At 42.8% G+C, this 25,020-nt stretch overlaps 1 protein-coding gene across 2 annotated transcripts in view; it reads left to right on the top strand.

The window, feature by feature from the left end:
- LVRN (laeverin) overlaps positions 1-25,020 on the top strand; it is a 72,729-nt gene that overhangs the window by 13,953 nt on the left and 33,756 nt on the right. For both annotated transcript variants that reach the window (XM_045794884.2, XM_045794883.2), the window contains exons 2-7: positions 2,848-2,990; positions 4,633-4,772; positions 8,089-8,215; positions 17,111-17,265; positions 18,701-18,814; positions 24,697-24,840. In XM_045794884.2, the coding sequence (XP_045650840.2) occupies positions 2,848-2,990; positions 4,633-4,772; positions 8,089-8,215; positions 17,111-17,265; positions 18,701-18,814; positions 24,697-24,840 (823 nt within the window). The remainder of the gene's footprint in view (positions 1-2,847; positions 2,991-4,632; positions 4,773-8,088; positions 8,216-17,110; positions 17,266-18,700; positions 18,815-24,696; positions 24,841-25,020) is intronic.

Below are 25,020 nucleotides of genomic sequence, written 5' to 3'. Positions count from 1 at the left end.
GTGGCTGGCTGGTCCTGACCTGGGTAGTCAAGAGTACGAGCCAGCAAGGCTGCGTGTTGTAGGGATCTTTCCCGTTTGGTTTGTTTGTATAAAGCCAGGGAGGGAATAGTTGAGTAAAATCCAAGAGTTTCTTTTCTTTCACTCCTCTAGGGGCCTGAATCATGGAATCGGAAGGCACTTGCTGGGTATTTGGTTTGTTAAAGGGGCGACTCTCGGAGCTGGTGTCTCTTAGCTTTTTGAACCTGTAACACCCCCCCACCTCCTTTTTAAAATTTAAAATCAGTTAATTAGCATATAGTGTATGATTAGCTTCAGAAGTAGAGTAGCCCCTTTTGATGAGCATACAACTTTCCCACTTGCCTGAAGCCTGATTTTCTCTCCTTCTCACCTTGCAACTTCCTTGAGATTCATATGCTTTGTGAAATCGTGGCAGCGGAGATGTTCCCAAGCTTTACTTTCTTTTTTTTTTTTTTAATTTTATTGATTTATTTGTCAGAGGGAGGGAGAGAGCACAAGCAGGGGGAGAGAAGCAGAGAGAGGGAAAAGCAGACTCCCCGCTGAGCAGGGAGCCCGATGCAGAACTCGATCTCAGGACCCTGGGATCATGACCTGAGCCGAAGGCAGATGCTTCACCGACTGAGCCACCCAGGCGCCCCCCAAGCTTTACTTTCTATGGTTTCTGTTACAAAAACAATAGGCACAGGATGGCTTTCCGAATGTATAAGCACGTTTCATAAAACTCAATGTGCTTTTTCACTCTCCATTATCCTTTTTCATGCTAATATAGTACCGTTTGTACAAAATGTCCTACCATTTCAGAGGGCTCAGCAACCTCGTGGAGGCCAAGCATGAACTTCCAAGGGGGCTGTTTCTCCCAACCCTAAATGATTCAGAGGGAGAAGCAGGTTTCCCGCTGAGCAGGGAGCCCAATGCAGGACTCGATCCCAGGACCCTGGGATTATGACCTGAGCTGAAGGCAGATGCTTAACCGACTGAGCCACCCAGGTGCCCCTCCCTGCTCAACATTCTTTCCACTGTATTGTCCATTGTTTGACTCTTCTCTCCTTCATCACCTATCTTTTAAAGATAGCAACCAATACTACAAATACCAGGGCAACAGACGCTGTAAAAATACTTCATATTCTTTTATCTACATTAGATCAAGCTACCTTTATTTTACAGTACTTCCAAAGCTGAGAAAATACTTATTCAATCGCTACGAACCCATGTTTTCGCCAAATATTATAAATGGTACCGAAGAGAAGCTACGTGACCCCTAACTTCCGGTAGTTTGAACTTTATTAGAAATACAATAATGGTTTGTAATCAGCTTGTGGTCACCTGTGACCTCTGAGACATGTCTGAATGCAGCTGTAATTGGTGACGTTCCATCCTGGCACCCCCTACCCTGTGACTTATCCCTCCCGGAATTCTTTTACGGTTCCTCTTTATGGAGCGCAATCTGGGAGATGGAAAGGAATATAGGAGAATTCGTAGGTTGTTTGTTGATAAATTCAGTTACTGATAAAGTAAAAGTTCAAACAGCAATTAAAGGTTGACAGTGCCATTACTTTCCAGGTGGGGAATAGGAAGCTCAGCAGAAATGTGTGGCCTGCCGTGCAGGATTGCTCAGCTAGCAGGAGATGGAGCGGGTCTTGCAGCCACAATGGCTGAGGTCAGAGGTCACAGATGTCAGAGTTCACGGGCCGCCTTCCAGTCCGTGCAAGCAAGGGCAAAGTGAAGTGGGAGGGAGCATATAGGGCAAAACAGGCTTGTTGAAAATTACGGTTTTGTCACATCAAGGTTATGAACACATCTAGTTGGCTGACCTTGAGAGGCTTTTGAGCATGCTGACTGTTGCGTGTGAATTTTCCCATGAGGGGCGGCCTTATCCTGGTGGACGTGGGTGGTGATAGTGGAGGGGCCATTCTCTCTCACACCCTGTTGAATTCCCCCGCTACTTACCTAAGAGCTGGGCCTGAAACAAAGGTAAATGCATCGGGGACACTAAGTCTCAGGACCTTAGGGGGAAAAAAAATTAGCATCCACACCCGTCATCCCAAATCCGGGTCCCAGGTCACTGAGTCTGAATGAGAAGCACAGGTTTATTTTGAGAACAAAGTTGTTAGCGAGGACCCATCTCTTGTCAGATGCCCCGTGTTTACAGAGGATGAACCTGACAAATTGTTTGCCCAGGGCACTCTTGTCCCTAAACTTTTCCCCGTAAATCACCAGTGCACTGTGGGTAATGTCGGTTTTTGTATTTTTCCATGGAGATGGGGGAAGGAGCAGTAGGGATTTGCTAAATCTACCCGCGTATAAGTGAATGTTGTTTTTTTTTTCGTTTGGCACGTACTTAGATAAAACCTTTTCTAAGTATTCAACCAGGAAGAAGAGGGACCATGTGAGAAAAACATAAAAATGTAGACATTCTCCAGCAGACATTGCCTGCACTTTGATGGCGAATGAGAGCAATAGTTCATTCCCCAAAAAGTAAACCTAGTTTAAAAAATAACTTGGTTCTCAAAAGCCTGTCATTGCATATTTGCTATATTTGTTCCTATTTTGTTTGCAGAGGGTTGGAAAGGCATATGATGTCATGAAGTAAATAGTATTTTGTGGTCAAAAATTAAATAGGTCTTTTGTATTTTAGGTCTTACAAGAATCCCAAGGTGTGGTGAGAACTAAAATGTGTGTGTGTTAACCTGAAGGGCTGCAAGGAAGATGAGGGGAAATATTCTCACTCCTTCCTGAATATAATTATAAGCCATCATCCCTCAATATTTTTTTTTGTCTTCCCTAATTTGGAATAAAAATAAATAGATGTTTCCCAAAAATGTATTGCAGGGCCCTGGTAGCGTCTCAGATGGAACCCACATTTGCTAGGAGTGTGTTTCCTTGTTTCGATGAGCCGGCTCTAAAGGCAACATTTAATATTACAATTATTCATCACCCAAGCTATGTGGCCCTTTCCAATATGCCCAAACTAGGTAAGTAATGTTTCCTGTCCTCATATACGTATCTATTAATGATACATATGTGTATGTATATATATTTAACTCTGTAATAGCTTTGATGTCAATAGCCTTTCTAGGCCATGTATTGGCCTAGAATTATAATTAGGGAGAGCAGTCCCATGGGGTCTTTCCCAGCACCAGCATCTCAGAAGTGGTAAATCCCGATTCTTTTTGCATTGGAAGCAGGGGACACCACGTCGTCCTTATTCCTTGGCAGCCTATCCCCTTGCTAGTTTGGCCTTCACTATTGATCATTAGTGATAACAAGCCAGCAGACTTGCTCTGAATCTGGTGCACAGATGTGTTTCATTTGGCTCACATGATTTTTTTTTTCTTCTGATTGAACTTTTAAAAATCCAGAGATTTCTCATAAAAATCAAGATTTTTACTTCCTTGTAAACTTAGAAGATCTAAGGACACCAGGCATGCTGCTCCTTCGTGACAGCAATAGTTACAGCTCGTGAGAGGCTGTCCCTGCAGATGCCTCCCGACCCCCCAGCCTGCTGGGGTCCCCACCATTCCCTGTTTATGTGTGCCAGCCCGATTCATACCAGATACCCAGCCCTCGGCTTTAAAGACCCAGCCTGCCTCCACTGAAGACTGTCAATACCTAACAGTGGCCACATTGCCCTTCCTTGACCTCCTGTGGGCCTGGGAGGGTCTAGATGAAGTGTTGTGAGAGCTGGACGGTCTAGAAAACAGAAGTGACAGAAAAGAGAAGAGGTGGGTCGTGGACCTCACTGTGCGCGTGGATTTGGTCCTCCGTCAATATTATTCAGGATACTGATTCAGAGCAAAGATGCTGTCCTTAGATCTTCCTAATGTCGGCTAGTTGTTTTTAATTGAAGGATAGCGGACATACAAGAGGTATGTCATAGTGATTTGACAATTATGTAACATTATGCACTGTTTGCCGTGATACCTGTAGTCACCGTCTGCCACCAAAGTTAGGACTCTTAATGACAGTCTTCTCTATGCTGTACGTTGTATCCCCGTGGCACTGATTTTTTTTTTTAAGATTATTTATTTTGAGAGAGAGAGAGAAGAGAGCATGGTAGCAGGGGGAGGGGCAGAGGCAGAGGGAGAGGGAGAATCTTAAGCAGGCTCCACGCTGAGCACGGACCCTGAGGCAGGGTTCGATCTCACAACCCTGAGATCCTGACCTGAGCCGAAACCAAGAGTCAGAGAGGCTCAATCGACTGAGCCACCCCGGCGCCCCTCCGTGGCATTGATTTTATCACTGGAAGTTCGTAGCTGTTAATCTCCTTCACCCCTTCCGCCCACCTCCCCAGCCCCGTCCCCACTGGCAACTGCCATTTTATTCTCTGTATTTATGAGTCTGTTTCCAGTTTTTTTGTTTGTTGTTTAGCTGGCTCATGTGTTTTGCCTTTTAAATTTCACACATCAGTGAAATCATATGGTATTCGTCTTTTTCTGACTTACTTCACTTCATATGGTTTTGATGAGCCTGGGGTGGAGGAATCCAAACGGCTGGCTAGACTCTGGGGACTGGCTGGGAGGAAGTTGTGGGGTGACAAGTGCCTGACACATCGTTTCAGAGGTGGCTGTTACTGCTTCGCTTTACAGTGACTTGGCCTGAAATCGATTTCTGCAGGTCAGTCTGCAAGGAGAGACGCGAATGGAAGCATATGGACCGTCACCACCTTTTCCACGACGCCCCACATGCCGACTTACTTAGTGGCCTTGGCCGTATGTGACTATGCCCATGTGGACCAAACCGAAAGGGGCAAGGAGGTGAGTGAGGAAGACGGTTGAGGTAAGGGTGCCTTCGTACTGGCCGTGGGTGGTTCATCCGTTCTTTCCGCATCTGGGGGCTACGCCTCCGTCTCCCATGTCACCTCCTGGTGGCCCCCTGACTGTTTCTAAGCCCTGTTGAAACTCTTAGTGTGGGGGGCACGTGAGGGGCTCAGTCAGTTAAGCATCTGCCTTCGTCTCAGGTCATGATCCCAGGGTCCTGGAATAGAGTCCCGCATTGGGCTCCCTACTCAGCAGGGAGTCGGCTTCTCCCTCTCCCTCTGCCCCTCCCCCCTGCTTGTGCTGTCGTTCTCTCTCTCTCTCCCAAATATATAAATAAAGTCCCCCCCCCAAAAAAAGGATCACCCCATCCAGAAGCGGGGCGGCTAGCTTGCTTCACTCGGAGACACACAGCGCTCCCCCAGAGTTTGGGTGAAGGAGGGGCTCTGTCCTCAAACACCTGGTTTTCACCCAGTTGTGCCCTCCGTCCATAGTCACCGTCGTGGAAAGTATCCAGGTGACTGCGGCAGCCCTTTACCCCTGGCCCACACCCCACACTGGAGCACGGAGGGGAGTTAGGCCCATTCTGCCGGCCGCAGCCTTTCTCACCACATCAACCTCCCAGAGCTGAGGAAAATCAGGCCCCCGCAGCCGACAGAGACGCTCTCCTGGGGCCCCAGTGTCCTCCAGGCTTGGACCATGGACTTGTGCAGATCAGGAGGCCGTGGAGGGGACAAGCCTATCGCCAGGGGGAGAATCACTCAGAGCTACTCTTCTGAAGCCTGAATGAACCTTTCAGTGTCCACGCAAACCTCAGCTTCTCGTCCTCAGCTCTTGGCAGCAACCTTGCTTCACTTCCCAGAGAGTCGCTGGTGGGTCCTTGAGAGTCACAGATGGATCACAGGCCAAGTGAAACATTCACGACACCTCCTGAGAAATCTCCTCGGGCAGGACGTGGAAGCACGGGCTTGGGGCCTGGCATGAAGGAGCGACCCAAGGTGGCGCGTCAGCTCCCACAGCTCCAGGGCCTTGTTGTTCTCGGGGCTGCTCTTCAGCAACCTCTGAGAAAAGGGGGCCAGTCTCTTTCTTGGTGAAGGATAGCCCCGAAAAGAAAACCAGCTGCCATTGAAGCAAAGAGGAAACGGAAGAAGCCTAAGAAAGGCACGTTCTTCGCCAGGAACTTGAAATTTGGGATGAGTTTATCAGTGGAATGCTGCCTTTGGCTCTGGCTCAGTTCTCTCCAAAGGGAAGGAGTCCACCATCTATCCTACAGGGGAACCAGAATGTACTCTTGGAAGAGGGTCCAGATTATACAAACAATGGCTTGTCAAGGAAGAGATAAAAATTGAGTGAGATTGAAAAGGCAGTTGGTTGTTCTTTGACGTGAGGATAAATATGGAGACACGGACCTAAGGTTGGACATAACAGCTTTTGAGTAGAACTTAGTGCACACTGGCACGTGTAAAGACTTTCCTCTTTTAGATGTTGAGGTCTACTGGGTGCAGGGAGGACCCCAAGATCACACTGAGGGGCTAGGTGTGGTTTTGAAGGAATTTTATGGCTACGTTTCCCACGTATTCCTCACTGTGTGGTGTTGGCCCCCCTCCCACACAGCTAGAAGTCTCCATCACTTGCCTCCCCCTTGGCTTATAGGATGGTAGTTTAGGGGAGGAGATTTGACACTGGAAGTCGAACCTACAAAGGTTCAGTTATTTCCCCAGATGTTCCAGTGAAAATGCATCCATCTTGAATGTGAGAATGTTCTTTCCACTGAGCGGTGTGGGCTTGGGCGCAACAATCTGCGTTGCCTGGAGCTGGAGGTGGGGGGTGGGGAGAGTGCGGTGTGGGGGAGGCCGAAAAGCATGAGGTGGGAGGCCCCAGAAGCAGGTGGTTGCATTCTGTGAGAGGGGAACATTCCTGAAGACCTCACGTAATTCCAAGTTCACATAATTCAAGACAAATTTTCCAGCAGAAATACAAGCAGAGCAAGGTGAACATGTTGCTGGAGTGCAGCAGTCTGCAAATATCATTGTTCTGATTTCCCTTTTCCTAGCATTTGCTCCAGTGTTCTGCAGAGAATGCGACCTCAAATCGCCGGTGTTCACATCAGGACAATTATCTTAATTCCCTCATTTCTAACTTTCCTTCCAGGGTTACTGGGGTTCACGCACATTCTTCGGCATTAATGCTAGGCACCCCAGTAAAAACGTGCTCCGATGCTATTGCTGTGGGATATAAAGTGATTCTATATTAAAATAATAATGAATTGTCAAACAGGAGCAAAGTTACCATGAAGGTCGCCCAAATCAACTCCCAAGGGCCCAAACAATAGCTCGGTCACATTAAACTAACAAAGCATGGCAGGGATTTCTTTTTCCCTGCTAAAGAGGAAGTGTCATAAACAGAGACGGAATTCATTTGTTCAACAACTGTAAAATCACAACTGTTGATGAACTTTTTTTAATGAAGGGAATTAACCTTATTTAAAATTTTGAAAACAAGATGGCACCGTTAATAACCTTAGCATTAATAAAGATGAAGAAACTGTTTTAAATTTGCACGCTGCGAACGTGGCTAATCCGTACTACACTGTGTCACCCTGCTAATCGCACAATGTTTGGGAACATTGGAAATATGTCCTAAAAAGGGGGCAAGCAAGGGTCCGAGGTGCCCTTTTCCTTGAAGGCAGAGTCTACATTTTCTGTGGGGGTAGATACTAGTCCAAGGATTATTTCCAAATTCCAAAAGTTGCACGTGTTACTGTACAACATTGAAATAACGCCCTTTCCAGAGAATCACTGCTCACATCTTAGCAAACAGCCTCCTGGATTTTCTCCAGGACATGTACACATTTCCAGTTGACCCTTGAACAACGCAGATGTGAACCCAGCGGGTCCACTAACACACGGATTTTCTGTATAGTTCGACACTGTAAATGTATTTTCCCTTCCTTATGATTTCCTTAATAGTATCTTCTTTTTTCTAGCTTACTTTATTATAAGAAATAGTATATAATAGACAAAATATGTATTAAGTGACTGTTCACATGATCGGGAAGGCTTCTGGTCAATAACAGCCTATGAGCAGTGAAGATTTTGGGGACCCAAAAGTGATCTGTGGATTTTTGACTGCACAGAGTCGGCACCCCTATAGCCCCATGTTGTTCAAGGGGTCACCTGCCAGCATTCTATTCCATAGCTTCTTCTGAAAAGGTCAGGCTTGGACTCTAGAGCATCAGGGAATTGGAGGACGCAGGCTGCCCTTCGCCAAAGTCACTACTGCTTTTCCTAATCGCCACTTCATTGTTTTGATTTAGATACGCATCTGGGCCCGGAAAGACGCCATCGCCAACGGAAACGCAGACTTTGCTTTGAACATCACAGGTCCCATCTTCTCTTTCCTGGAAGATTTATTTAATATTAGTTACCCTCTTCCCAAAACAGGTGAGCCGTCTTCCTTTCCAATGCAATGGGCTTCCTATTATGGGGGCCCTGGGTTAAGGTCAAAGGGTACACAGAGGAGCTGCCAAGGACCCACTGTCAGCATTGAGCTGCTATTTTGAGGGCAGCGCTGCTGGCCTCCCAGCCTTGCGTCCTACACCTTCCTGAACACAGGCCTGTCTGCTATTGCTCTGTACAATGCCGTGTGCCCAGTGTTCGGGATTTAGAACCCTCCTGGGTATTCATTGCCAGCCTCCCAGCCTGCAGCCCCTGCTCTCTCTCTTGCATTCTGTCCTTTCCTCTCCCATTGCATGTGGATGATGCAACATTCTGGATGTTTTAGCAGGCCTATGTGAATTACCCCAGTTCCCGCGAATGAGGGTTTTGGGTTGGTGGTGGTTTTCTGTGGGGTGGTTTGTGTGCGTTTTGTGTGTTTGTTTTTTTCCTATTCTTTAGCTGCGAGTCGTTGGATGAGGACGTGGAGTCCCGTCTGTCAACATCTGCTGTATAAAACTGGACTCACGTGTGAACACTAGGACCCTCGAGGAAATATGTAAATGCCTTACTGCTTATAGGTCCGTAGAGTGTGTCCTTCAAATCGTGTGAGTCACTCAGCTTAGAAAGTTGTCCAGTGTTTTCTCTGCCTGCAGTGAGGGTTTACCATGTCAACGTATTTTATTCCGCTGACATGTTATGTGAAGTCTTGGAAAAAGTATGCTCGGTCTGCACTGGCAGATGGTGGAAGAAGGTAGGAAGTCCGTATCTGGGAACTCCAGCCTCCCGAACTCAGCCTGGCGAGCCGGGGGCTCTGTAGCTTAAGCTTGGTGGCTCAGGAGGAACCGGGCTTGAGACAGCCTTGGCCCATGCAGGGATCCCCGAAATGATACCTGTCTTTTTGGGAGTTGGAGGCCTCAGAAGCCTGGGCTTGGAGGCTTTGGCTGGAGGATCTCAAGATGGCACTTGTCTAGGCAAGAAAAGTTCCATTTGTCTTTCTTTAGATAAGGAACAGTCCAGAGTGACCCTCCATGCCCTGTTCCATAAAGCACCTCCTCCATCCAGTTAGCCTCCTCCTTATTATCTCCATCCCCTCCTCCCCGTGCCCCCAGCCCTGTCTAGCTCACACCACCATCAGCCCCACCTCAGCCTCCCTCACTTGGTTATGCCCCCTTCCCTCTTGCCCCCTCAGTTCCACCTCCCACACTGAGGCACAGGAAATCTTTCTGTAGCAAAATCCAATGGCCATATCCCTGTCCTCTCTAAAACCTCTCCGTGGCTTCCCGTAACCCTGAGGACCAAGTCCGAACTCTGTACTCTGTCTCTACAACAGTGCATCTCCTGCCAAACTCTTGGGGCTTTCGGCAGTTCTTCAGAGTTGGAAGGAGGCTTTGGCATCCCCTCTGTCCCTTCCTCCACCTTCCTCTTCTCCTCTCCCGCAGGCTCTTGCACGTGCACTTTGCACATCCTGCGATGAGGTCTACCCGATCGGTTAATTCCTATATTTCTCCACTCACTGCCCCCTCCTCCAGGAAGCTTCCCCTGATTCCCTTTTCCTCATGCTTCCACCGCATCCCGGGCACCCCTCCATTCAAGCTCTTGACTTAACTACATCCTAATCATGCCCCCCCATTAGATCAAGAGTAATGTGGGTCAGGATCTGGCTTGTCTTTTTCTTTGTACCCTCAGAGCGTATGGATAATGCTTCTTTCAGAATGCTAAGCAGTAAACTTGTGTGTGTGTATGTGTGTGTGTGTGTGAAGGGAATAAATACATGCAGTTAGTTCAGTAATTCCATGCAAATCCTGACTAGATTGTCAGCTTCTGGAAATCAGGGTTATATTTGACACATTTTTGTATCTCGCACAGGCTCTCAACCAGTGTGACACGCAGGTGGCATTCATCACAACTGCATTTTGACAGATGATTAAAATAAGGAGATTTTTAATTACTGGATCTTTAAGAGAAAGAGAAACGAATGTTTCCTGGTTATTATAACTCTTGGTTGAGCCATTTAAAAAATACAGAACAAAACAAGACACAAACCCCTTCCCTTCCAGCCTTTCCCACCTAAGCCACGCTCTTACTCTCAGAGGTCAGGTGACAAGCTCTTTTGCTTCTTTATCCCATGTGCTGTTCTTTCCATTTCTCTCTTGTGGCTTGCTCAATGAATTCTAAGCCCGAGAATCTAAACCATGTTCATGTAACAGCATTTTTTTTTTCTGGTGTTGCTATCGTTTTAATTGTTTAAAGTCAAAAGTGGACTGAAAGGTCAAAATACTAGAGCCTTGTAGAGCTGGGTGTTGAGGTTGTTATAAGTTTTGGAAGAAGAAGTGGCATGATGCTTTAAAGAATGAATATGGTCTGGGGCACCTGGGTGACTCAGTTGGTTAAGAGTCTGCCTTCGGCTCATGTCATGATCCCAGGGTCCTAGGATCCAGTCCCACATTGGGCTCCCTGCTCAGCGGGGAGTCTGCTTCTCCCTCTGCCTCTGCCCCTCCCCCCACTTGCGATCTCTCTTGCTCTCACTCTCTCTCTCAAATAAGTAAAATCTTAAGAGAGTAAATAATGGGCTTTTAAGATTTGCAGACTTTTATTATTTTTTTAAAGATTTATTTGAGAGAGAGCATGTGCATGGGAGCCAGGGGGAGGAGCAGAGGGAGGGAATATCAAGCAGACTCCCTGACAATGCACGGAGCCTGATTCAGGGCTCGATCTCACGATCCTGAGATAATAACCTGAGCTGAAATCAAGAGTTGATGCTTAACTAACTGAGCCACCCAGGTGCCCCTGCAGACTTTTAAAAAATGGCAACTTCTCTTTTAACTATTAATTTTGCTCTTAACTTTAAAGCAATAGTGTCCTAACTATATATATTACACATCCTTGCATGATTTGAACTTTTGTAGAAACGAAACACAAATACAATATAAATCATAAAGCAGTGAAATAATGACCATAATCAATGAGAATCTCCTGAGCAAATACTGGTTACCTATTACTTTTCTTGGTGTCCCCCCCCTTTTTTTTGAGAGAGAGGGTGTGTGTGCAAGCAGTTGGGAGGGGCAGAGGGAGAGGGAGAGAATCTTAAGCAGACTTCCCACTGAGCACGGAGCCTGACACGGGGCTCAATCTCAGAACCCTGAGATCATGACCTGAGCCGAAATCAAGAGTCCGGTGCTTAACTGACTGAGCCAGCTAGGTACCCATCTTGGTGCTTTTTGAATGCAAGAGAAGTAGGTGGCTGGGGCCCTTTTCAAGTAGCTGAGTTGGGGTGGTAGCTTCAGTACGTAGAAACAAAAGCCACAAATCACCAAGCAAGACATAATGGACTGGCTAAGTAAAAGTCTTAAGAGAGAGAAGAATAAGAAGTGGTAATCGGAGTAGCCTAAATATATAAAGAACACCTACAAATAAATAAGAACAATACAGAAGAAAAAACAAGAAAGGATACTTGAATGGATGCTTTATAGACAAGGGAACACATGTGGCCAATAAACTTATACAGAGATATTTAACCTCATTAATAATCTAAGAAATGAATGTCCAAGGCCAGGGTGAGGCACCACTTTATACCTATCCACTTGTTAAAAAGTAGGCATCTAACAAATGCCAAATGTTAGAAAATGGCCTTGTTGAAGGGAGTATCGATCATCACAACAACTTTGAAACATATTTATTATCTTGCAATGTTGATCATTAGAATACCTTAAACCCAATAATTCTGCTTCTAAATATATCTCCAAGAGGAATTTGAGCACATATGCAGCAAAAGATGTGTGCAAGAACATTCATAGCTACGCTTTTTATAGTATAGCCCCAGATCAAAAGCAACCAAAATGGTCATTGTTAGGAGAATGGATAGATAAATTATGGCTCATTCATACAGCAAAAAACTCTATAGCAATGAAAATGAAACACTTTTTTCTAAAGTTTAAAAACTAAAACCCCTAAACTTGAGGATAGTGATTTAGCTGCTGGAAAAGACACTGAAGTATGAGTTGAGAAGGAACACAGAGAGAGATGTAAATCAGCTGTCCTCAAACTTCAGCATGCATTGGAATCATCCAGAAGACTTGTTAAAACACAGATGTTGACCTAAGAATTTTTGTTTCGGTAGGTCTGTGGTTGGTCCCAGAATTTCCATCTCTAATAAGTTCCCAGATGGTGTTAATGCTGCTGGTCTGGGAATCACAGTATGAGTTATTAGCAATATTCTCAATTAGGGGTTGGCAAGCTGTCAAATCTGGCCCACTGCCCTTTTCTGAATGGCCCACGAACTCAGAGTGGTTTTTACATTTTTAAATGGTTGAAAAAAAGAATCAGAAGAAGAATATGTTGTGACACATGGCAATTGCATGAAATCCAAATCTCAAGGTCCATAAATAAAGTTTTATTGGAACACAGCATGCTCATTTGCCTACATAGTGTCTATGGATGCTTTTTCTCTGTGATGCCAGAGTTAAAGACGTGACAGAAAACATACAGCCCACAAAGCTGAAAATATTTCCGACCTGGCTCTTTAAAGAGAGGGTTTGCCAACCCTTGTTCTAAAGGGAGAGGGGCTGATTCATGGGTATTTATACCATTATTTTATTTTTAAGATTTGATTTGTTTATTTGAGAGAGAGAGAGATAGCACGAGAGAGCATGAGCAGGGAGGAGAGGGAGAAGCAGGCTCCCTGCTGAGCAGGGGTGACATGGGGCTCAATCCCAGGACCCCAGGATCATGACCTGAGCCGAAGGGAGATGCTTAACCAACTGAGCCATCCAGGTGCCCCTATGGCATTATTTTAAAATATGAGGTAATCATTAAAATAAAAACAGGGTCCTGTGTGAGCCAGGGATGATAGTTGATTAAGAAACAAGAATGTGCTTACTCCCAATTCTGTGCATCTGAAGGTAAAAAAAAAAAAAAAAACCAAAAAACCAAAAAAAAAAAAAACCAACTTTTTTTTTTTTTTAATCATTATTAGGAGTTAGTAAGGAATGGCTTCTTAGAGTTGGTTAAGATTGGACTGCAAGGATGGGGCATTCATAGATTGAACAGAGGGTTGCCTGGGGCACCAAAGGGCTCTAGCAGGGAATGGCTCAGCAGGAGTAGAGAGTGAAGGGATTGGCTTGAGTGGAGCGGAGCAATCTTTGCTAGGAAAGTGGGTAGGTCAGTGGGGGATGGGTGCAGGTGGAGGAAAAGGGAGGTAGAAGAGTGCCAACCTAGGCTAAGCAATTAAGTACGCACAAAGATAATAGAGCATTAACTAGCAGAGGCTATGTGATGACCTGGATACATTTTACTGCACACACCAACTTCGATAAGTCAACATAATCTATCGAACACAGCATAGCACAGAACATTCCCTAGGCAAACACAGCGTGCATTATAAAAATGGCATTTCTTCTATTAGCAAAAGAAGGTAAAAATGTTTTCTTGTTCTTCTAGGTTTATTTTGGGTGGGCGAGGGGCAGAGGGAGAGGGGCACAGGGAGAGAATCTTAACCAGGTGCCATAGCCAGCTTGGAGCCCATCACTGGGATAGATCTCACGACCCTGAGATCACAACGCAAGCCAAAATCAAGAATCGGATGTTTAACTGACTGAGCCACCCAGGTGCCCCTGTTCTTCTAGTTTTAAAACTAATAAATGATCATACCATAGAAAATTTGGAAAAAATCGGGAAAAGCACAAAAAGAATAAAAATTTCCCGTAATGCTACCACTCAGAGATAACCAAGCTAACATTTTGGTGTCTGTTTTCCTGCTGTCTGTAGCAGTCTCAATCTCTGTATTTGATTCTTTGTTTCTAACAAAAATGGAACCACAGTGTTGAGACTGTTCTTTGGCCTCTTGTTCTGTTTTCTTTTAAAGGTAACTGTATGTGGCAACATGATTCCTTTTGTATTGTCATTTTTATTTATTTTTTACTTTTTTAAAAGATGTATTCATTTATCCCAGAGAGAGTCTGTGTGAGTGGGGGGAGGGGCAGAGGGAGAGAGAATCTCGAGCAGACTCCATGCTGAGCTCCGAGCCTGACACGGGGCTCAATCGCAGGATCTCAAGATCCTGACCTGAGCCAAAACCAAGAGTCCAGACACTCAACCGACTGGGCCACCCAGGCGCCCCTGTATTGTCATTTTTAAAACATAGAATGCCGGGGCGCCTGGGTGGCTCAGTCGTTAAGCGTCTGCCTTTAGCTCAGGTCATGATCCTAGAGTTCTGGGATCGAGCCCCGCATCAGGCTACTCCGCTGGGAGCCTGCTTCTTCCTCTCCCACTCCCCCTGCTTGTGTTCCCTCTCTCGCTGGCTGTCTCTCTCTCTGTCAAATAAATAAATAAAATCTTAAAACAAACAAACAAACAAGCAAACATAGAATGCCTGCGTATCAATTTGGCAAAATAATTTATTTTAATCGTCTGGCTGATCATTTGGACTAACTGCATGCCCTCCCCCATTTTTTGGCCACTTTAAGAACGTTAAAGAAAACATAGGGAATGTTTACCAATACCCATGCTATTTGCCTTAGTATAAATCCCAAAAGGCGAATGAGTTAGTCAAAGGGTAGGAACATTTTAAAAAATTAGGAAGCATTTTGCTGGATCAATCCAGAAAGACTGTAGTAGTCACACCCTTACCAACAGGCTGTATGCCAATATTTCTGTACCTCATTATTAATACTAATATTAGCAGTACTAATTATTAATCCTCTTACACATTTGAAAGATTAAGTTATATCACTGTTTTAATTTGTGTTTCTTTTTTTTTTTTTTTTTAAGATTTTATTTATTTATTTGACAGAGATAGAGACAGCCAGCGAGAGAGGGAACACAAGCAGGGGGAGTGGGAGAGGAAGAAGCAGGCTCATAGCGGAGGAGCCTGATGTGGGGCTCGATCCCATAACGCCAGGATCACGCCCTGAGCCGAAGGCAGACGCTTAACCGCTGTGCCACCCAGGCGCCCCTAATTTGTGTTTCTGATAATGAAGTTGAACATTTTTTTATTTCTTTAGTGAATTGTTCACTTTTTGGTTTTTTTATTTTGATCCATTAGAGTTTTTTTGAGTTTTTTTGTTTGTTTTTTTAAGATAATGAAAAAAGTTATCTAGTTGCTTGTGATATATGCTGCAGATATTTTTCCCAAATTTCTCCCAAATTTGTTTATGGTCTTTTTTTGTTTATTTGTTTATGTCTTTTGGTTGAACTAAAATATTTCATTTTAACTAGACTACTTCTGGGATGCCTGGGTGGCTCAGTCGGTTAAGTGTCTGCCTTTGGCTCAGGTCATGATCCCAGGGTCCTGGGATCAAGTCCTGCATCGGCTCCCTGCTCAGCGGGGAGTCTGCTTCCCTCTCTGCCCCTCCCCCTGCTCATGCTCTCTCTCACTATCGCTCTCTCTCAAATAAATAAAATCTTTTAAAAAATTAACTAGGCTATTTTTTTAGAGCACTTGCAGGCTTAAGGAAAATTACATAGCAAGTATAGGGAATTCCCATTTACCACCTCTCCGTTCCCCTTCCCTCCACACAGTTTCTGCTACTGTAAATATCTTGCATTAGAGTGTTAACATTTGTTACAATCGATGAATGAATATTGACACAATATTGTTAAATAAAGCCCGTAGTGTATGTTAGGTTTCACTCTTGGTGCTATACATTCCAAGAGTTTTGACAAATGTATAATGACGTGTGTCCAAAATTATAATCATACAGAGTAGTTACACTGTCATAAAAATCCTCTGTGCTCATTGCCCCAGAGTCCTGGTAACCACCAATCTTTCTACTGTCTTTCTGATTGTACCTTCTTGATCATGTTACATAGCTGGAATCTTACCACGTGTGGCTTGTCCCCACCAGCTTCTCTTCACTTAGCAACCTGCATTTAAAGTTCCTTCTTGTCCTCTCATAGTTAGATAGCTCATTTCTTTTTATTGCTGAATTACACTGTATCGTGTGGATACACTGCAGTTTGTGTATCCATTCACCTGTTGAAAGATATCTTTGTTGCTTCCGATTTTTTGTTTTGCAATTACAAATAAAGCTGCTATTGGGCACCTGGGTGGCTCAGACGGTAAAGCATCTGCCTTTGGCTTAGGTCAAGATCCCAGGGTCCTGGGATCGAGCCCTGCCCGGAGTGGAGTGGAGTCAGGCTCCCAGCTCAGGGGCCAGTCTGCTGCCCCCCTCTCTCTCTGCCCCCCTCCACTCGTGCACGTGCTCTTGCGTTCTCTCTCGCTCGCTCTCAAATAAATAAATATAATATTTAAAAAAAATAAAGCTGCTATAAATATTCTTGTGCCAGTTTTTGTGTGGACTTAAGTGTTCAACTCATTTGGGCAAATAACCTCAATTGCTCAGTTGCTGGACTCTATGGCTAGACTTTAGTTTTATAAGAAACTGCCAAACTGTCTCCCTTCCAGTGTGGCCATACCATCTTGCCTTCCTGCCAGCAATAAATGAGATTTCCTGCCTCTCCATATATTCTCCAGCATTCAGTAGTGTGTTTTGGATTTAAACCCTCCTAATGGGTGTATAGGGGTATCTCATTGATGTAATTTGCAATTTTCCAATGACATAGGATGTAGAGCGTCTTTTCATATGCGTATTTGCCTGTCTTATGCAATGAAATGTCTCTTTAGATTGATTTTTTGCCAGTTTTGTAAAGTTTATCTTTGTGGTGAAGTTTTAAGATTTCTCTGTACAGGTCCTTTATCAAAAGTATTTGATTTTCAAACCATCAAAACCACTTATTTTCTGGCTTCTGTCTTTGGTATTCGCCTTCTCTCCCCTCACATTAGAAATATTCACTTGTATTTTCTTTTAGTAATTTTATGATTTCATTTTGAGATCGTTGTATCTAGAAATCTCAAACTTTTTGGAAGAGATGATTTCATTTTTCCCTCCATTTAAATCCACTTAGATATAATTGCCTTGCCTACTTTTGACAACAGTGCAATGGAAAATTGGGGACTATTGATATTCGATGAGTCATTATTGTTGATGCAACCAAATGATCGAGTAACAGACAAAAAGGCTGTGATCTCCTTCATTCTCTCCCACGAGATTGGACATCAGGCATGTGGTAAAATGTTCTTTCTTATTTCACATGAAGATATTCTCCAGCTGCTCTACCAAGGATAGCAAAAAACAAAACCTCTGTGGTACCCCAAATGTTTAAAAACTTATTCAAGAAGTGGGACAGTGAAGGAAAGATCTCTGTAATCAGATCTTGCATGAATTGGAACTACTGGTGATAGATCATAGCAATGAGACCTTCCAGGCCATTCGGAGGTCAAGTATTTACATCCAAAAGTAAACTTCACAGAGCCCTCTTCAGGGGAAGTAGGCCAACCAGAACTATGATTATTTATTTTCATTCCATCTTAAAACAAGGGATATTCAAAAGAGTCACTAAAAGATATCCACATTTCACAGTAGATTGTTAGGAACTTGGTTTTTGCTTTGTTTGAAGAGGGGTTCAAGGGATATAGGCAATTGGTTAGCGCGTCAGTGAGATAAGCAATAATTAATCCTCAAGCCGCATACCCAAAAGCAGTGTAAGCAAGGATTTATTTCATCAGATCTGCGCTTTCACGATGTGATTTCAAGAGCTTAGTTATGTGTTTGATGGAGGTTCTTGCATCTGCTTTTTGACCTTGACTCCATTAATACACATTTGTCCAGAAAGAAATGATCTAAACTATGAAATTATTATCTTCTTGATATGTAGATCCGCAAGAAGTTTGGGGAAAGAATGATTTACTGGGAGAGAATAACACCTTGTTGCGTAGTCACCACGAATCTTGACAAGTTCCGATTAGTCACCCGAAGCGCCATTTTTGGGGATTGCTCAAGCAGCACGTTGTTCTGGAAGACGGGCTGCTGGCGATTAATGCATGGCAGCTGTTGCAAGAATTTGATTAAATACTAGGGTACAGATTCGTTGGTGTTAGAAATTATTGTGTTTTTCTTTCCTGATTCCATTCATCGTCCATTTGACACTTTGTTTCTGTTAAGCTCAAACAGAAAATAATTATAGCAGAACACATGAGTGACTTGGACATGGCTCAGATCAAAACATGTTCTTAACACAACACAACTCCTTGCTGAAAAATTCTGATGTAGTCACTTTAGAGTCTAAGATGCTGTAATTAGTAGGTGTTGAGTGAACATTCCGGACTTCCGCTTTATTTAAATTAACGTAACTCTTGGGGAAGTGGATGGTTTCAGCCACGCTACTCTAGCTTACCTTTATCTTTGAACATGACAGTTTAAAAAAAAATTGCTTTCAGTCATTGGATGTGAAATACTTATTTCAAAGAAATGCATGACTGATATCTCTTCATGTTAAAGCCACAACATAGTTTTTGGAGTCCTATTTTCCAGTTCTGTTATTGAGGGAAATACAGTTTCATTATGTCTTTGACCTTATATGTATTTAACATGCAATTACAATAAATATTCCTCAAATTAAATTTAAGAAAGCTCTTTTTTCTCCCATCTTCAAAAGTGGTTTGGAAATTTGGTTACCATGAACTGGTGGAACGATATCTGGCTCAAAGAGGGTTTTGCATCTTATTTTGAATTTGGAGTCATTAACAACTTCAATCCTAAATTCCCAAGAGTAAGTATGTCTGTTAAGTTTATTTATAATTGTTTCTGCTAATTATGGAAAAATGTATTTTGTTGTTTCAATGTGTAAAATACAGAAAAACAGAAGGAATATTAAATCACCTGTAATACGAGAGATGATCAGTGTTATCTTTTTTATGTGTTTTCTTTTTCCAGGCTTTAACTCATTGTAAATAATCGTAAAAGTGGGAATTACTTTTTTACACAGAAACGTGTAACGCCTTCTGTCCTTCATATTATATCAAGAGCATTTCTGCAAATCATTAAATCATTTTTGAAAACAAGATTTTTAAGGGTTGCCTAATATTTTATTATATCACCTTATAAGGTATATGCCTATTATCTTTCCCTACTGTTAGATTTAAGGTCATTTTCACCTATTCCTAACTGGACTCAATTTTACAGCCACTGTAATCAGTAGCCTATGACTTAAATGATAAGTTATATGCTATATATTATAAAATATTGTAGAGATCAGCTGTGTAACTGATATCATATATATTATAGCCGATACCATTTTGCTGTTTTGAATAAATAGAAATATGAAAATACAAATTCATGAATATGCAAATCTGATTGTTTCAACTGTACGTTCCATTTCTGGTCATTTATGTAGATTAATTAGATAGTGCTTTCAGGATGGCATGATAAAACGGAATTGCTTTTATTGGACTCAGATATTTAAATGCTTAGATGTAATATCATCCCTTGACACATACCTCACTTCTTGACAGCAAGCCCGAGGTCCTTGCTTTCGCTCTGTCCCTGCTTCTCTCCACCTTTCTGATACTCAAGGCTGCTCGTCCTGCTGCTCCTGGCTGGCCAGTCCCTTCTCCCACCTCCCCGTATTTCCAAGCTTGGTTCTTGGCCTCTTTTCTCCTTTCCCCGTCCTCACTCAGTGTATTGATATTTAAAAGACTGATTGAGCTCCATTGGCCAGATCTTTATTACAGGCGAAATGTAATACCACCCACTTTGAAGGAGATTCTAAGATGATGTGTTTCCTATTACATTGGCAATAAAATTTCCCCTTTTTAGGAAAGGAGGGAGATGGTAGATAGATGATATTTGGTTTTTGTTGACTATTTGGTGGAATTATACGGTTGGCACACCTAACTTGGTTCCTCAGAAACGTTCTCAAAAAATCCTCTTTTTTTAATGTGTTGGTGAAATCGCAGTTTGTGGGAAACACTGATGTGGCAGCCTCTTCATACCCCGGTTCCATGCCACCCACCCTACGCTTTGCAGAGTCGCCCATAGTCCAGCTACTCTGCCTCCCCTGGGTTGTACATCGTTACATAGATAAGGAGACTGAAGTCCTGGATGGTTAGGTGACTCGCCGAAGTCATCTGTGTGATGGGGACAGAACTGTGATAATAACCCAGTTGTCCGGGCCTAGTCTGATGACGAAGGTAATGACCTTAATAACAACAATAATACTGTGTCTCCTATTCTCTGAGCACTTAGGACGTAGGTCCCAGGTAGTGTGAGTTCTGTACATACATCATCTTACTTACTTCTCAAAACAATCATCTGAGTGTAGTTGTCACTCTATTTTCTAGTTGAGGAAACAGGCGTAGGAGCATTAAGTAAGTTGTTTAAGGTCTCACAGCTACTGTAGGTCAGAGATGAGATTCAATTCCAGGTGTCTCTGACTGACTCCACGGTTATGCTTTCGCCCAACTGTGCTTTGCAGAGAAAATATATAAGAGCGTTCTTGTCCCCTGAGAGCTAATGGGTGGTGTGTTGAGTTCATTTTATGACTCTTTTCATTTATATAAACTTTATATATGTAGAGTAAACCTTAGTTGTCTTCAAAAGTCCTTTCCATATACTCTGTAGCTACAAAATTGTTTATATCTCTCTTTTATGAGACAGAACCTATGCATGGTTCATGTCATCTAAAACTGTGAAAGCATTTGGTTGTATCCCAAATTAACTCTGCTTGGATTCAATAAGAAAAGCAGTTCCATTCCCATGAAACAATTAGATTCACCCTTTATTTTCTTAATTGACTGGAATATATCATTAATATCAGTTACCTCTTAATGCAACTGAAATTGGCTAAGGTATTATCATAATCTGCGAAAGTTTGATGAAGACATATTACTAGTGTTTTTGAAGCAAAGATGATAAGATTCACCTCTTTTTGTACCATTTAGTTATTTCTTTTAATCACTGGTTTCTTAATTGCTCTTTTCTTTTTTTTTTTTAAGATTTTATTTATTTGAGAGAGAATGAGAGCTAGAGAGAGAGAGCACACACGGAGGGAGAGGGAGAGAGAGAAGCAGACTCTTGGCTGAGCAGGGAGGCCAACTCAGGGCTCGACCCCAAGATCCTGGGATCATGACCTGAGCCGAAAGCAGATGCTTAACCAACTGAGTCACCCAGATGCCCCCTTAATTACTCTTTTCTTTTCTTTTTCTTTTTTTTCTTTTTCCTTTTTTCTTTCTTTCTTTCTTTCTTTCTTTCTTTCTTTCTTTCTTTCTTTCTTTCTTTCTTTCCTTTGACAGAGAGAGAGAGAGAGCAGGGGGAGCAGCAGAGGGAGAGGGAGAAGCAGGCTCCCTACTGAGCTGGGAGCCCGATGCGGACTTGATCACTCTTTTCTGAGTCTACATTTCTCAGTGTCCGTGGAGCTGAGTGAATATAACCCTTGGCAAAAGAGCATCAGATCCTGGCACTTGAAACAATTGCCATGAGCTTTGTTTTTTAAAAGCTGAAAGCCTTAGTTCAATGAACTTTGAGAGATCAAGAACTTTGGCTTCCTTTTAAGCTGGTCATTACATTGACATTGGGGAAGAGAACCACAGAGCCATATGTAGCAATAGATTTCCAGCTTTTGTTTCTTGGTCTGATTTCAGCTGAAAGTCATTAAAACGTGTTATGAATGGGTCATGGTCACAGATTCTGAAAACGTCGGGGACCAGTGGTTTGACTCAGCTCTGATGCTGCTCCCCCCCCCCCCCGACTTTTCTGGCTCTCTTCCTCTGCCTGGGCTAAGGAAGCAGCAGACTTGGTGCAGGGAAAGGCACATGGGAGCCCTGCAACCAGTCAGATCTTACTCTGGTTTTAGAATCATTGTAAGTGGGGCGCCTGGGTGGCTCAGTCAGTTAAGCATCTGCCTTTGGCTCAGGTCGTGATCCTGGGGTCCTGGGATCAAGTCACATATCGAGCTCCCTGCTCAGCGGGGAGTCTGCTTCTCCTTCTCCCTGTCTGCCTACTTGCGCTCTCTCTCTCTCTCTCAAATAAATAATAAAATTTTTAAAAAAAAATCATTATGGGTTGAACACCTCTGAGTTTTAGTTTCTCATTTATAAAGTAAGTTTCATGCAGTCATTCAACACATTATTATCTACTTTGTGACTACTATTTACCAAGCGCTCATGTGTTTATAGAGTATTGTATACATTATCTGATTCAATACTCAGCTCTAAAGAAATGATGATGATGATGATGGTAAGTTATTGCAAGTGACTAACCCTTCTTGAACAGGTCCTATTTGCCAGGCACTGTGTTAAGACCTTTATGTAAAATAATTTAGTCCTAAAAATAATCCAAGGAGGACAACGTTGTTTCCTCCATTTCTAGATGGAGAAACCGAGTTTCAGAGAGCTAAAGTTGGTTGCCTTTTATGAGTAACACAAGTCCTAAGAGGGTAAGGTAGGATTCACACCTAGGCAGCTCAACTCTAAAGCCTGTGCTTTTAACCACAGTGATAGTCCGTGTAAATTCATTATAATAAGTAATAATATTTCTTAGGCTAATAATAGAGCTAAAAGGAGTAGGTTTTTTTAATCTAAAATCTTGCAGCTTGCAAGAAGAAAGTAATGGTGGGTATATAGACTCACTTTCTCCATCCAATCACTATATGCAGTGGCCAAATATGATTTTTTAAAAGGCTAACGTCACTTTTTGTGTAAGTGTCTCCCTCCAGCAGAACTGGGACAAGAGTCACCTTATGGGAGGCCCAGAGGAGAGAGACCTTGGAGATGGTGAGGAAGAAGTGTTTGCCCCATTCACCACAGTTAACCTGTGTGATTATAGTGAGACCAAGAAGATGATAGAAGATCTTATACCAGGCAGACAGAAGAGAGACAGTCCATTCTGAGGGGGAGGGAGAGAAATCACAGAACATGGAAAAGGCTATGCATAAAGGTGTTCGTTAAAATATTGTTTAAAACAGTAAAAAGCTGGACGTAATTTAAATGCCTAGCTAATAGGGAGATGATGAAGTCAGTTACAGTTCATTGACTCAGGGGGCCATTCTGTAACCATGCATTTATTTATTTTAGTGTTTTGCTTTTGCAGAAGTGTTGTCTGCTCTACTTTGAGAAGAAGGAAGTCCTATGTGATTTGACCACACTGTAATCATCACTATTAAGTTTTGGCTTATTTCCTTCCAGTCTATGTATGTTTCATTTGTAATGCAGCAGCCAATTTTAGGGATAGTTATGAAGGTGAGGTAACAGAATTTTTAAATGAATGTCATAATAAGTAAGTAAGCAGGATAAAAGTTTTTACATGTATGTGAATAAATAAATACATAGGGAAAAAGATTGGGAAAGAACAGTACTAACATTCTAATGGTGACTATCTTGGAGTGTAGGATTATGGGTGCTTTTTATTTCCTCTGTTTTCCTCATAGTACTTAAAGAACACATGGGTCAACTGTGAGACACTCTCAAGAACGCTTGAGGGTTAAACTAATAAAACCAATACTTAATGAATAAGATCACACTTACACAAATGTCTTCTCTAACTTCTAGCTACTCAAAGCAGGATTATCACGCTAGCAACATCAGCATCATCAGGTAATTGATTAGAAATACAGACCCCGGCAGAGACGAACTGCATTTACGTATGAATCAATCAAATCCCCAGGGATCCTTATTCGCATTATAGTTTGAGGTGTATAGCTCTAAATGATAGGCTGTCTCCTTTCTGGAAGAGCTGAGTTTGACAGTAGTCTCATCAATGGTGTTAATAAGTTGAAAAATAATACGTTCACAGGAGAGGGTTGGTTGGAACGCTGGCCAATGGAAGTGGGCAGAATTTGAAGGAGTCAACTCGGGGATCCCAGAGATAGCCACTAGGAGTTGAGGCTGCTTGTGGATTATGAGGAGGCTGGCCCAGCTCTGCAGGGTGGGAGCCAGCTGTCTCTGCTGCTTCTTTGCCACTCTCCTTTCTTTGGTTCTGCCATGCCCCACCCCTCTTTGTATGTTGGTCTTCCTTCTATCTTTCCTTCAAAAAAGAAATGGCTCTTGTCCTATGTCTGAGAGAGGTCTAGTTTTTTGGAGGGTTCTGTACTTACTCGGATATAATAAATTGCCTTCTCATAAATGCATGATCTAGAAACTGTAGTATCCAGCCTGTGGATTTATTTCCAATTACAAATTATGACATCATCCTCGAATTTGTAAATCTGGCACATTTTAGTCTGTAATTGTTCATTGAAGAGAGACTGACCCATTTTAAGGGTTTACTAATAAAATCACCAATACAGTTCTAGAGGATTGAAACCACCTAGAGATGCTACTCCCGGAGGGTCCTGTCTGCGTGATCAGGCACTTCCTTTGGGGAAATGTAGCTAGCTCTCTTGGAAAACGTGTTGACTTCTGTAATAGGTTTTGGTGTTTGTTTTTTTTAATGGAAATAAAAAGGGTATTGAATGGGGAGGAAAGTATCTTAGAGTTTTGTTATTCAAGGAATCCTGACTTATTTGGCATGTGGCAGCTCACAGAGCACATCTGGATGATTTTCTCCCCTCTTCAGTGTCAGTGTTTGAAAGTATTTTTGAAAGTATTCTGAAAGTATTTGCATTTTTTGCTTCCGTGTCACTGAAGAAGTTAATGTTGCTCAATCTTTTCCTTTTAGAATGAGATCTTTTTTTCTAACATTTTACATAATGTCCTCAGTGAAGATCACGCCCTGGTGTCTAGAGCTGTGTCCTTGAAGGTGGAAAATTTCACAGAAACCAGTGAAATAAATGAACTCTTTGACTTATTTACTTACAACAAGGTAAAGTCGGTTCTATATTTCCTTTTGTTTTGCACTCTCGCAGTCAAGTACATAAAATGGATTCTAAGAATAATAGATTAATATGATACTATACAACCTTTGATACAAGGAATCGTAATTTTGTACAGCAGATTGAATTTCAGAAAATGCGGTTAAATCAGTTCTCATCTAGCAAGTATT

The sequence above is a fragment of the Ursus americanus genome, chromosome 5 (assembly GCF_024610735.1).
Source record: "Ursus americanus isolate L20-20 chromosome 5, mUrsAme1.1.p, whole genome shotgun sequence".
In the NCBI taxonomy this organism is placed as follows: domain Eukaryota; kingdom Metazoa; phylum Chordata; class Mammalia; order Carnivora; family Ursidae; genus Ursus; species Ursus americanus.
This window is presented reverse-complemented; position numbering and strand designations above follow the sequence as displayed.